The sequence below is a fragment of the Salvelinus fontinalis genome, chromosome 33 (assembly GCF_029448725.1).
Source record: "Salvelinus fontinalis isolate EN_2023a chromosome 33, ASM2944872v1, whole genome shotgun sequence".
Lineage (NCBI taxonomy): Eukaryota > Metazoa > Chordata > Actinopteri > Salmoniformes > Salmonidae > Salvelinus > Salvelinus fontinalis.
Window position 1 is genome coordinate 15,531,835 of NC_074697.1, and position 13,431 is coordinate 15,545,265.

General features: G+C 45.1%; 1 protein-coding gene across 1 annotated transcript in view; it reads left to right on the forward strand.

The window, feature by feature from the left end:
- Positions 1-3,098: 3,098 nt before the first annotated feature.
- Positions 3,099-13,431, forward strand: part of ryr1b (ryanodine receptor 1b (skeletal)) — a gene marked incomplete in the record, with an annotated part of 337,334 nt that continues 327,001 nt past the window's right edge. The window contains 1 exon segment of the mRNA XM_055895181.1: positions 3,099-3,406. Within this exon segment, the coding sequence (XP_055751156.1) occupies positions 3,359-3,406 (48 nt within the window).

Sequence of the window (13,431 nt, forward strand, 5' to 3'; positions counted from 1 at the left end):
AGGACAACGGTCGGAGACCATGTCTACTGGTAGACCATGGATCCGGAAGACGTGCTGCACCATGAGCTGGGCCGTCTCCTTGGCAGAGGGTAGTTTGGGGAAAACTAATCCACCACGGTCAGAATGGCGGTGTTGCCATCAGATGGGGGAAGACCCGTGACAAAGTCCAGGGAGATGTGAGACCAGTAACGATGAGGGACAGGCAGAGGTTGGAGGAAATCAGCTGGAGTTAAGGAGTCTTGTTCTGTGCACAAACCGTGCAAGCGGCGAAGAATGCGGACACGTCAGGGACCATGGTAGGCCACCAAAAGCGTTGTAGCTTTTGTCCCAGCCAGTGTCCCAGCCAGTGTCTCCATTCCTCCAATAACATCTTCACCGCGAGAAGCTCACCATTCTCCACATCGTAGCTCTTCTCCGTGGCGTTGAGTCGATGGGAGAAGAAGGCGCAGGGATGTAGCTTGAGGTCCAGGGCAAAACACCGGGACAGGACAGCCCCCACTCCGAAATCTGGAGCATTGGCTTCCACCACGAACTGACAAGATGGGTCAGGATGAATCAAGATGGGAGCTGTGGTGAAGCAATGTTTGAGGTTCTGGTACACCCGGTCAGCAGCTGGAGACCACGTGAACGGAACCTTGGGCGAGGTGAGTGCTGACAGAGGGGGAAGCCAGGGATTTGTAACCCTGAATAAAGCGGTGATAGAAGTTGGTGAAACGTTGCAGCTGCACCCTGGAAGTAGGCTGGGGCCAATCCACCACTGCTCTCACCTTCCTGGGATTCATTTGTACACTCCCTGCAGCGAGTAGGGGCAAGTCCCAGAAAAGGGATGGTGGAGCGATGGAACTCGCACTTCTCTGCTTTTACAAACAGCTGGTTCTCACGGAGGCATTAGAGAACCTGTTGGACGTGGAGAACATTTTTCTTCTTAGTTTGTCTGTTTTTTTTTCCGTAGAACATCGCTAACTTCGATTTGGATGAAAAACTTCAACGAGTCGGCAGCTCTGGACGCTCTGCTTACTCCGTACCAGGCCCTAAGAATACCTCATGATAAGCCGCAGACCATTCTATTTACCAAGAAATTTTTCATCTATATTTTTTGTAGCCCATCTCTTTACCATCACAAACCGATGCTGGCACTAAGATCGTACTCGAGGAGCTGTATAGGGCCGTTTCTTGTTGCCGGTGATTTCAGGGAAACTGAAATGTGTTTTACCTCATCTTTACCAGCATATCATCTGTGCACAACTTCAGATCACTTTAACTCCACACACAGAAACGCCCTTCCTTGCCCTTTCGTTTGGCAAATCAGACCACAACTATATCCTCCTGCTTCCTGCTTACAAGCACACATTCAAACAGGAAGTACCAGCTGTCAAAGACTCCAGCCACCCAAGCCATAGACTGTTTTCTGCATCTCCTTCCTGAGCGGTATGACGGCTGCGTGGTCCCATGGGGTTTATACTTGCGTACTATTGTTTGTCCAGATGAACGTGGTACCTTCAGGCATTTTTGGAAATTGCTCCCAATGATGAACCAGACTTGTGGAGGTCTACAATATTTTTCTGAGGTCTTGGCTGATTTCTTTTGATTTTCCCATGATGTCAAGCAAAGAGGCACTGAGTTTGAAGGTAGGCCTTGAAATACATCCACAGGTACACCTCCAATCGACTCAAATGATGTCATGTGTTTTGGGGCGGCAAGTAGCCTAGTGGTTAGAGTGTTGGACTAGTAACCAAAAGGTTGCAAGATTGAATCCTCAAGCTGACAAGATGAAAATCTGTTGTTCTGCCCCTGAACAAAGCAGTTAACCCACTGTTCCTAGGCTGTCATTGAAAAATATGAATTTGTTCTTAACTGACTTGCTAGTTAAATAAAGGTAAAAAAAAAAATGCCAATCAGAATCTTCTAAAGCCATGACATCATTTTCTGGAATTTTCCAAGCTGTTTAAAGGCACAGTCAACTCAGTGTATGTAAACTTCTGACCCACTGGAATTGTGATACAGTGAATTATAAGTGAAATAATCTGTCTGTAAACAATTGTTGGAAAAATGACTTGTGTCATGAACAAAGTAGATGTCCTAACTGACTTTCCAAAACTATAGTTTGTTAACAAGACATTTGTGGAGTGGTTGAAAAACGAGTTTTAATGACTCCAACCTAAGTGTATGTAAACTTCTGACTTCAACAGTAGATGGAAGGCTCTTCACATGGAGCAACCAAGCTGTGTTTGTGTGTGTGTATGCCCTTCCTGTGTGTACATGCACTTGTGTGATCCTGCGTGTTCCTGCGTGTACGTGGACCTGCGTGTTCCTGTGTGTTCCTGTGGGTTCCTGTGTGGACGTGGACCTGTGTGTTCTTGCGTGTTCCTGTGTGTTCCTGTGTGTTCCTGTGTGTTCCTGTGTGTTCCTGTGTGTTCCTGTGTGTTCTTGCGTGTTCCTGTGTGTTCATGCACCTGTGTGTTCCTGTGTGTTCCTGTGTGTTCCTGTGTGTTCCTGTGTGTTCCTGCGTGTTCCTGCGTGTTCCTGCGTGTTCATGCACCTTTGTGTTCCTGTGTGTTCCTGTGTGTTCTTGCGTGTTCCTGTGTGTTCCTGTGTGTTCCTGTGTGTTCCTGTGTGTTCCTGTGTGTTCTTGCGTGTTCCTGTGTGTTCCTGTGTGTTCTTGCGTGTTCCTGTGTGTTCCTGTGTGTTCCTGTGTGTTCCTGTGGGTTCCTGTGTGGACGTGGACCTGCGTGTTCCTGTGTGTTCTTGCGTGTTCCTGTGTGTTCCTGTGGGTTCCTGTGTGTTCCTGTGGGTTCCTGTGTGTTCCTGTGGGTTCCTGTGGGTTCCTGTGTGTTCCTGTGGGTTCCTGTGGGTGTGAGCTCCAGAAGCCTCCTGAGTCCTCACAAGCTTTCCTTTTATAGCCTGTTAGTCTAAGAGGGGGGGGGGGGGGGGGGGGGGGAGGGGAGTGGCCCACTTCTACAAACATGGCTGCAAGGTGGAAGCTGTTAGAACGTGTAACAAGGTGCTTGCCCTGCCCCCCTCCTCCCCCCCACCCCGCCCCCCCCCTCCCAGAGAGCCGGGGAGAGCCCAACCTACCCGTCACTCTCTCTCCCAACATGGTGAGAGCCACAGGACTCATTCTGTCCTCCAGCACACCCACACACACTCTGAGAGCCAGAGAGAGAGAGAGAGATAGAGAGGTGTAGCAAGGAGAGAGAGAGAGAGAGAGAGAGAGGTGTTGCGAATAGAGAAAGATAGCACGGAAAGAGAGAGAGAGAGAGATTTTTGTGCAAAGGACTAAAAGAGAAAGAGAGTTAGAGGACAGGTTTTCTGGCTTCTCTCTCAGAGCTGCAGAACCGGGAGAAGAGAAAACAGAAAGATGGCAGAAGGAGGAGAAGGAGAGGAGGAGATTCAGTTCCTCCGCACGGTGAGTTGCTGCTTTACTTCCCCCCCTGGGTTCCTAACCGGGTTAGGGTGTAGGGGTTAGGGTGTAGGGGTTAGGGTGTAGGGGTTAGGGCTGTTAGGGGTTAGGATATAGGCGTTAGGGCTGTTAGGGGTTAGGGCTGTTAGGGTGTAGGGGTTAGGGCTGTTAGGGTGTAGGGGTTAGGGCTGTTAGGGGTTAGGGCTGTTAGGGTGTAGGGGTTGGGATATAGGCGTTAGGGCTATTAGGGGTTAGGGCTGTTAGGGTGTAGGGGTTAGGGTATAGGGGTTGGAGCTGTTAGAGTGTAGGGTATAGGGGTTAGGGCTGTTAGGGGTTAGGATATAGGCGTTAGGGCTGTTAGGGGTTAGGGCTGTTAGGGTGTAGGGGTTATGGCTGTTAGGGTGTAGGGGTTAGGGCTGTTAGAGGTTAGGGCTGTTAGGGTGTAGGGCTTAAGGGTTAGGGGTGTTAGGGGTTAGGGTTGTTAGGAGTTAGGGTATAAGGGTTAGGGGTGTTAGGGGTTAGGGTATAAGGATTAAGGGTGTTAGGGGTTAGGGTTGTTAGGAGTTAGGGTATAAGGGTTAGGGGTGTTGGGGGTTAGGGTATAAGGATTAAGGGTATAAGGGTTAGGGGTTAGGACTGTTAGGGCTGACCTGAGATCTGCCCTGCCTGGACACATGCTGGCTTTTGGACTGGCTGTGTGGGTGCGGGGGGGGGGGAATCTGATCTGAGCTCGTTAATTTGTCATCAGTACCGTAGCTACCTACCTTTTATCTTTACACACTTTTTCACAGCTATATTGTACCATAGCCCAGAACTTCAGATCATATCTGCTTTTACAGTGGCCTGAACATGATGATTCAGAGACAGTTGGTATTTTAACATGTTGTTGAAGCTACTCTGCCTGGTTTTCTATATCAATATCAGATGGCTCTCTCTTCTGCTTCCTGGTTTATAATAAACGTTGCTGTACTGGCAGAGATATTTCAGTCTGTTAGCCTCTGTACAGCACTTTGTGACATCAGCTGATGTAAGAAGGGCTTTATAAATACATTTGATTGGTAGCAGTTCTACCAGCCGTACGGCCTCCTTCTCTTCCCTTCTGAATTTAGTTGACTATTTTAGTGTCCTGACCTGATTATCACTGGCTGAGCCTGGCTCTGGGGTGGATGTCTTCAATGTGACATGATCACTGACACTTTAGATATTAGACTTCTGTACACCGTTACAATATGTGGTTCATAGACTTAAAATGATCTGTTACTATAGTGATTTACAGACTTAAAATGATCTGTTACTATAGTGGTTCATAGACTTAAAATGATCTGTTACTATAGTGGTTCATAGACTTAAAATGATCTGTTACTATAGTGATTCATAGACTTAAAATGATCTGTTACTATAGTGATTCATAGACTTAAAATGATCTGTTACTATAGTGATTCATAGACTTAAAATGATCTGTTACTATAGTGATTCATAGACTTAAAATGATCTGTTACTATAGTGGTTCATAGACTTAAAATGATCTGTTACTATAGTGGTTCATAGACTTAAAATGATCTGTTACTATAGTGATTCATAGACTTAAAATGATCTGTTACTATAGTGATTCACAGACTTAAAATGATCTTTTACTATAGTGGTTCATAGACTTTAAATGATCTGTTACTATAGTGATTCATAGACTTAAAATGATCTGTAGGTTCAGAGTAGTTAGGTTACTCGACAGTGTATAGATCCGTGTATAGATCAGTGTATAGATCCGTGTATAGATCAGTGTATAGATCCGTGTGTAGATCCGTGTATAGATCCGTGTATAGATCAGTATGTAGATTTTGTAAGGTAGGCTATTATATATTTGTTGGTGCTAATTTTGTTGCTTCCAGAATGTTCTGGTGGTTTCAGGGATGTGGGTGGTGGTGGGGTTCTGCGTGTGCATGTATTTGCGTTCATGTGGGTGTGTGTGTGTGTGTCCACGTGTGTGAGTTTGTGTGAGTGTGTGTGTGTTTGTCTGTGTACAGACATCGCCCGGTGCATCTGTTGGCATCATTATCTATTTATACCCCAGGAAAGGAGAGCTGAGCCTGTCAAAAAATACATGTTTTATTGTCACATAGGAGGGTTGGGACTGGGAGGATTGGGACTGGGAGGGTAGGGACTGGGAGGATTGGGACTGGGAGGGTAGGGACTGGGAGGGTAGGGACTGTGAGGGTAGGGACTATGGAGGGTAGGGACTGGGAGGGTAGGGACTATGGAGGGTAGGGACTGGGAGGGTAGGGACTGGGAGGGTAGGGACTGGGAGGGTAGGGACTGGGAGGGTAGGGACTACGGAGGGTAGGGACTGGGAGGGTAGGGACTTGGGACTGGGACGGTAGGGACTGGGAGGGTAGGGACTGGGAGGGTAGGGACTGGGAGGGTAGGGACTACGGAGGGTAGGGACTGGGAGGGTAGGGACTTGGGACTGGGAGGATTGGGACTACGGAGGGTAGGGACTGGGAGGGTAGGGACTTGGGACTGGGAGGGTAGGGACTTGGGACTGGGAGGGTAGGGACTGGGAGGGTAGGGACTACGGAGGGTAGGGACTGGGAGGGTAGGGACTGGGAGGGTAGGGACTGGGAGGGTAGGGACTGGGAGGGTAGGGACTACGGAGGGTAGGGACTGGGAGGGTAGGGACTACGGAGGGTAGGGACTGGGAGGGTAGGAATTAGGGAGAGAGGGTATGAGGATACGAGACAGAAGAAAAAAGCTGCTCAGGACAGCTGGACACAGTCTTCAATACTCCAATGGACATACAGAGACAGCCAGACACAAACTCGGCCTAACACCTCTTACGAAGTTAAGACTAACACATACAGAGCCTTCAGAAATGATTCACACCCCTTGACTTTTTCCACATTTTGTTGTGTTACAGCCTGAATTTAAAATTGATTAAATTGAGATTTTGTGTCATTGGTCTACACATAATACCCCATAATGTCAAAGTGGAATTATGTTTTTAGAATGTTTACAAATTAATTACAAATGAAAAGCTTAAATATCTTTAAGTCAAAAAGTATTCAACCCCTTTGCTATGGCAAGCCCAGGAGTAAAAATGTGCTTAACAAGTCACATAATAAGTTGCATGGACAAATATTTTAAAAAATGCATCCTGTTTTCAACAGGGCACTAAAGTAAAACTGTAAAAAAAGTAAAAAAATACGGCAAAAAAAAAGACCTTTATGCCCTGAATACAAAGCATTATGTTTGGCTCAAATCCAACACATCACATCACTGATTATCACTTTTCATATTTTCAAGCATGGTGGTGGCTGCATCATGTTATGGGTATGCTTGTCTTCGGACTAGGACTAGGGAGTTTTTCAGGATAAAAAGAAACGGAACAGAGATAAGAACAGAAAAAAATCCTAGAGGAAAACCTGGTTAAGTTTGATTAGGAGACAAATTCACCTTTCAGCAGGACAATAACCTGAAACACAAGGCCTAATAAACTGGAGTTACTCACCAAGATTAAACCGAATATACCTGAGTGTATATTTACAGTTTGACTTAAATCGTCTTGAAAATCTTTGGCCAGACCTGAAAATGTCTCGCAATGATCAACAACCAACTTGACAGAGTTTGAATTTGACAAAGAATAATGTGCAAATATTGTACAATCCATGTGCGCAAAGTTCTTAGAAACTTACCCAGAAAGACTCACCGCAGTAATCACTGCCAAAGGTGATTCTAACATGTATTGACTCGGGGGTTTGAATACTTATCTAAATTAAATATTTCTGTATTTCATTTTCAATACAGTTGCATAAATTTTGCTATGTCATTATGGAGTATTGTGTATAAATGGGTGATAAAAAAAATACATTTAAACTTCTTATGGCTGAGATCCCGGTAACGGGATCGATATGACAACAGCCAGTGAAAGTGCAGGGCGCCAAATTCAAAAAACAGAAATATGATAATTAAAATTCCCCAGACATACATGTGTCTTATACCATTTTAAAGGTAATCGTGTTGTTAATCCTACCAAAGTGTCCGATTTCAAATATGCTTTTCAGCGAAAGCACCACAAACAATTATGTTAGGTCACACCAAACCACAATAAGCACATACATTTTTCCAGCCAAAGATGTAGGAGTCAAAAAAAGCACAAATAGAGATAAAATGAATCACTAACCTTTGATGATCTTCATCAGATGAAGCTGGACAGCTGGACAGAGTGTAGAGACTATAGATGACTGTTATCAAGCTGGACAGAGTGTAGAGACTATAAATGACTGTTATCAAGCTGGACAGAGTGAAGAGACTATAAATGACTGTTATCAAGCTGGACAGAGTGAAGAGACTATAAATGACTGTTATCAAGCTGGACAGAGTGTAGAGACTATAAATGACTGTTATCAAGCTGGACAGAGTGTAGAGACTATATATGACTGTTATGCAGCTGGACAGAGTGAAGAGACTATAGAGGACTGTTATCAAGCTGGACAGAGAGAAGAGACTATATATGACTTTTATCAAGCTGGACAGAGTGTAGAGACTATAAATGACTGTTATCAAGCTGGACAGAGTGAAGAGACTATAAATGACTGGATATTGGAATCGGTACTGGATAGAACTACACTAAACTAAAATTTAAACGGAACATGTAAAATGTTGGTCCCATATCTCATGAGGTAAAATAAAATATTCCATAATCACAAAAAGCTTATTTCTCTCAAGTTTTGTGCACAAATTCGTTTACATCCTTGTTAGTGAACATTTCTACTTTTGCCAAGATAATCCATCCACCTGACAGGTGTGGCATATCAATAAGCTGATTAAACAGCATGATCATTACACAGCTGCACCTTGTGCTGGGGACGTTACGTGGCCAGTCTAAAATGTGTTTTTTGTCACATAACATTCTGAACGCTGACTGCAGGAATGTCCACCAGAGCTGTAACTAGAGATTTGAATGTTTATTTCTCTACCATAAGCCACCTCCAATGTCGTTTTAGAGAATTTGACAGTACGTCCAACCGGCCTCACTACTTCAGACCACGTGTATGGCACCGTGTGGGCGAGCGGTTTGCTGATGTCAACGTTGTGAACAGAGTGCCCCATGGTTATGGTATGGGCAGGCATAAGCTACGGATAATGAACACAATTGTATTTTATCGATGACAATTTCAATGCACAGAGATACCGTGACAAGATCCTGAGGCCCAATGTCATGCCAGTTATTCCATGGCCTGCATATTCACCAGACATGTCACCCATTGAGCATGTTTGGGATGCTCTGGATCCACGTGTAAGACAGCGTGTTCCAGTACCCTCCAATATACAGCAACTTCACACAGCCGTTGAAGAGGAGTGAGATCAACATTCCACAGGCCACAATCAACAACCTGATCAATTCTGTGTGAAGGAGATGTGTCACACTGCATGAGGCAAATGGTGGTCACACCAGATACTGGCTGGTTTTCTGATCCACACCCCCACCCTTTTATTAAGGTATCTGTGACCAACAGATGCATATCTGTATTCCCAGTCATGTGAAACCCATAGATTAGGGCCTAATGAATTCATCTAATTTGACTGATTTCCTTATATGAACTGTAACTCAGTCAAATCTTAGAAATTGTTGCTTTTATATTTCTGTTCAGTAGACTCTAGAACTACATTTACATTTAAGTCATTTAGCAGACGCTCTTATCCAGAGCGACTTACAAATTTGAAAGTTCATACATATTCATCCTGGTTCCCCCGTGGGAATTGAACCCTGGTCCCCCAGTGGGAATTGAACCCACAACCCTGGCGTTGCAAGCGCCATGCTCTACCAACTGAGCCACACGGGACCACTAGAGATGTGGTCATTCAGCAGACTCTAGAACTAGAGGTGTGGCCATTTAGCAGACTCTAGAACTAGAGATGTGGTCATTTAGCAGACTCTAGAACTAGAGGTGTGGCCATTCAGCAGACTCTAGAACTAGAGATGTGGTCAATCAGCAGACTCTAGAGATGTGGTCATTCAGCAGACTCTAGAACTAGAGATGTGGTCATTCAGCAGACTCTAGAACTAGAGATGTGGTCATTCAGCAGACTCTAGAACTAGAGATGTGTTCATTTAGCAGACTCTAGAACTAGTGGTGCGGTCATTCAGCAGACTCTAGAACTAGAGATGTGGTCATTCAGCAGACTCTAGAACTAGAGATGTGGTCATTCAGCAGACTCTAGAACTAGAGATGTGGTCATTCAGCAGACTCTAGAACTAGAGATGTGTTCATTTAGCAGACTCTAGAACTAGTGGTGCGGTCATTCAGCAGACTCTAGAACTAGAGATGTGGTCATTCAGCAGACTCTAGAACAAGAGATGTGGTCATTTAGCAGACTCTAGAGGTGTGGCCATTTAGCAGACTCTAGAACTAGAGATGTGGTCATTCAGCAGACTCTAGAACTAGAGATGTGGTCATTTAGCAGACTCTAGAACTAGAGATGTGGTCATTCAGCAGACTCTAGAACAAGAGATGTGGTCATTCAGCAGACTCTAGAATTTGAGATGTGGTCGTTCAGCAGACTCTAGAACTAGAGATGTGGTCATTCAGCAGACTCTAGAACAAGAGATGTGGTCATTCAGCAGACTCTAGAACTAGAGATGTGGTCGTTCAGCAGACTCTAGAACTAGAGATGTGGTCATTTAGCAGACTCTAGAACTAGAGATGTGGTCATTTAGCAGACTCTAGAACTAGAGATGTGGTCATTTAGCAGACTCTAGAACAAGAGATGTGGTCATTCAGCAGACTCTAGAACTAGAGATGTGGTCATTCAGCAGACTCTAGAACTAGAGATGTGGTCATTCAGCAGACTCTAGAACTAGAGATGTGGTCATTCAGCAGACTCTAGAACTAGAGATGTGCTTATTCAGCAGACTCTAGAACTAGAGATGTGGTCATATAGCAGACTCTAGAACTAGAAATGTGGTCATTCAGCAGACTCTAGAACTAGAGATGTGGTCATTCAGCAGACTCTAGAACTAGAGATGTGGTCCCGTGTGGCTCAGTTGGTAGAGCATGGCGCTTGCAACGCCAGGGTTGTGGGTTAATTTCCCACGGGGGGACCAGGATGAATATGTATGAACTTTCCAATTTGTAAGTCGCTCTGGATAAGAGCGTCTGCTAAATGACTTAAATGTAATGTAATGTAATGGTCATTCAGCAGACTCTAGAACTAGAGATGTGGTCATTCAGCAGACTCTAGAACTAGTGGTGTGGTCATTCAGCAGACTCTAGAACTCGAGATGTGGTCATTTAGCAGACTCTAGAACTAGTGGTGTGGTCATTCAGCAGACTCTAGAACTAGAGATGTGGTCATTCAGCAGACTCTAGAACTAGAGGTGTGGTCATTTAGCAGACTCTAGAACTAGAGATGTGGTCATTTAGCAGACTCTAGAGGTGTGGCCATTTAGCAGACTCTAGAACTAGAGGTGTGGCCATTTAGCAGACTCTAGAACTAGAGATGTGGTCATTCAGCAGACTCTAGAACTAGAGATGTGGTCATTCAGCAGACTCTAGAACTAGTGGTGCGGTCCTTTAGCAGACTCTAGAACTAGAGATGTGGTCATTTAGAAGACTCTAGAACTAGTGGTGTGGTCATTTAGCAGACTCTAGAACTAGAGATGTGTTCATTTAGCAGACTCTAGAACTAGTGGTGCGGTCATTCAGCAGACTCTAGAACTAGAGATGTGGTCATTCAGCAGACTCTAGAACAAGAGATGTGGTCATTTAGCAGACTCTAGAGGTGTGGCCATTTAGCAGACTCTAGAACTAGAGATGTGGTCATTCAGCAGACTCTAGAACTAGAGATGTGGTCATTTAGCAGACTCTAGAACTAGAGATGTGGTCATTCAGCAGACTCTAGAACAAGAGATGTGGTCATTCAGCAGACTCTAGAATTTGAGATGTGGTCGTTCAGCAGACTCTAGAACTAGAGATGTGGTCATTCAGCAGACTCTAGAACAAGAGATGTGGTCATTCAGCAGACTCTAGAACTAGAGATGTGGTCGTTCAGCAGACTCTAGAACTAGAGATGTGGTCATTTAGCAGACTCTAGAACTAGAGATGTGGTCATTTAGCAGACTCTAGAACTAGAGATGTGGTCATTTAGCAGACTCTAGAACTAGAGATGTGGTCATTCAGCAGACTCTAGAACTAGAGATGTGGTCATTCAGCAGACTCTAGAACTAGAGATGTGGTCATTCAGCAGACTCTAGAAGTAGAGATGTGGTCATTCAGCAGACTCTAGAACTAGAGATGTGCTTATTCAGCAGACTGTAGAACTAGAGATGTGGTCATACAGCAGACTCTAGAACTAGAAATGTGGTCATTCAGCAGACTCTAGAACTAGAGATGTGGTCATTCAGCAGACTCTAGAACTAGAGATGTGGTCCCGTGTGGCTCAGTTGGTAGAGCATGGCGCTTGCAACGCCAGGGTTGTGGGTTCATTTCCCACGGGGGGACCAGGATGAATATGTATGAACTTTCCAATTTGTAAGTCGCTCTGGATAAGAGCGTCTGCTAAATGACTTAAATGTAATGTAATGTAATGGTCATTCAGCAGACTCTAGAACTAGAGATGTGGTCATTCAGCAGACTCTAGAACTAGAGATGTGGTCATTTAGCAGACTCTAGAACTAGTGGTGTGGTCATTCAGCAGACTCTAGAACTCGAGATGTGGTCATTTAGCAGACTCTAGAACTAGTGGTGTGGTCATTCAGCAGACTCTAGAACTAGAGATGTGGTCATTCAGCAGACTCTAGAACTAGAGGTGTGGTCATTTAGCAGACTCTAGAACTAGAGATGTGGTCATTTAGCAGACTCTAGAGGTGTGGCCATTTAGCAGACTCTAGAACTAGAGGTGTGGCCATTTAGCAGACTCTAGAACTAGAGATGTGGTCATTCAGCAGACTCTAGAACTAGAGATGTGGTCATTCAGCAGACTCTAGAACTAGTGGTGCGGTCCTTTAGCAGACTCTAGAACTAGAGATGTGGTCATTTAGAAGACTCTAGAACTAGTGGTGTGGTCATTTAGCAGACTCTAGAACTAGAGATGTGGTCATTTAGAAGACTCTAGAACTAGTGGTGTGGTCATTTAGCAGACTCTAGAACTCGAGATGTGGTCATTTAGAAGACTCTAGAACTAGTGGTGTGGTCATTTAGCAGACTCTAGAACTAGAGATGTGGTCATTCAGCAGACTCTAGAACTAGAGGTGTGGTCATTTAGCAGACTCTAGAACTAGAGATGTGGTCATTTAGAAGACTCTAGAACTAGAGATGTGGTCATTTAGAAGACTCTAGAACTCGAGATGTGGTCATTTAGAAGACTCTAGAACTCGAGATGTGTTGAGGCTGTAACAGTCCAATGTCATCTCTGAGGTCAGGATGACCTGGCCCAGATAGCAGCATCTCATTAGAGGGGGTGATGGTGGAGTCTGTGTTGTGTTTCCTCATTCTAACCTTAAACCTAAACCCCTTGGAAATAGCAGTTGACCTTGTGGGGACCAACAAAATGTCCCCAGTTGGTCCACAAAATGCTGGTTTACTTTTCTGGTCCTCATACACGTCCACACAGACAGACAGACAGACAGACAGACAGACCGGACAGACCGGACAGAGCGGACGGACGGACGGACGGACGGAGCAGACAGAGCAGACAGAGCAGACAGACAGAGCAGACAGACAGACAGAGCAGACAGCGTTTGTGGGCCCTGACACTATTCTTTCTTTTGGTCGAGCAATCCTGTATTCTGTGTGACTCCAAAGACTATGTCGGACTTCAATCAAAGCTGAGAGAAGGAGGATGGGTGGCTTATAACTATATTAGATCAATCCTGTTAAATTCAACAGAGGCAGAGAGGAGAGGTAGGGGAGAAAAGGTTAGGGGAGGGGAGGGGAGAGGGGGAGAGGAGAGGGGATGGAAAGGGAGGGGGGAGGATGGGAGGGGAAGGGAGGGGAAAGGAGAGGACAGGACAGGAGAGGATGGGAGGAGAGGAGAGG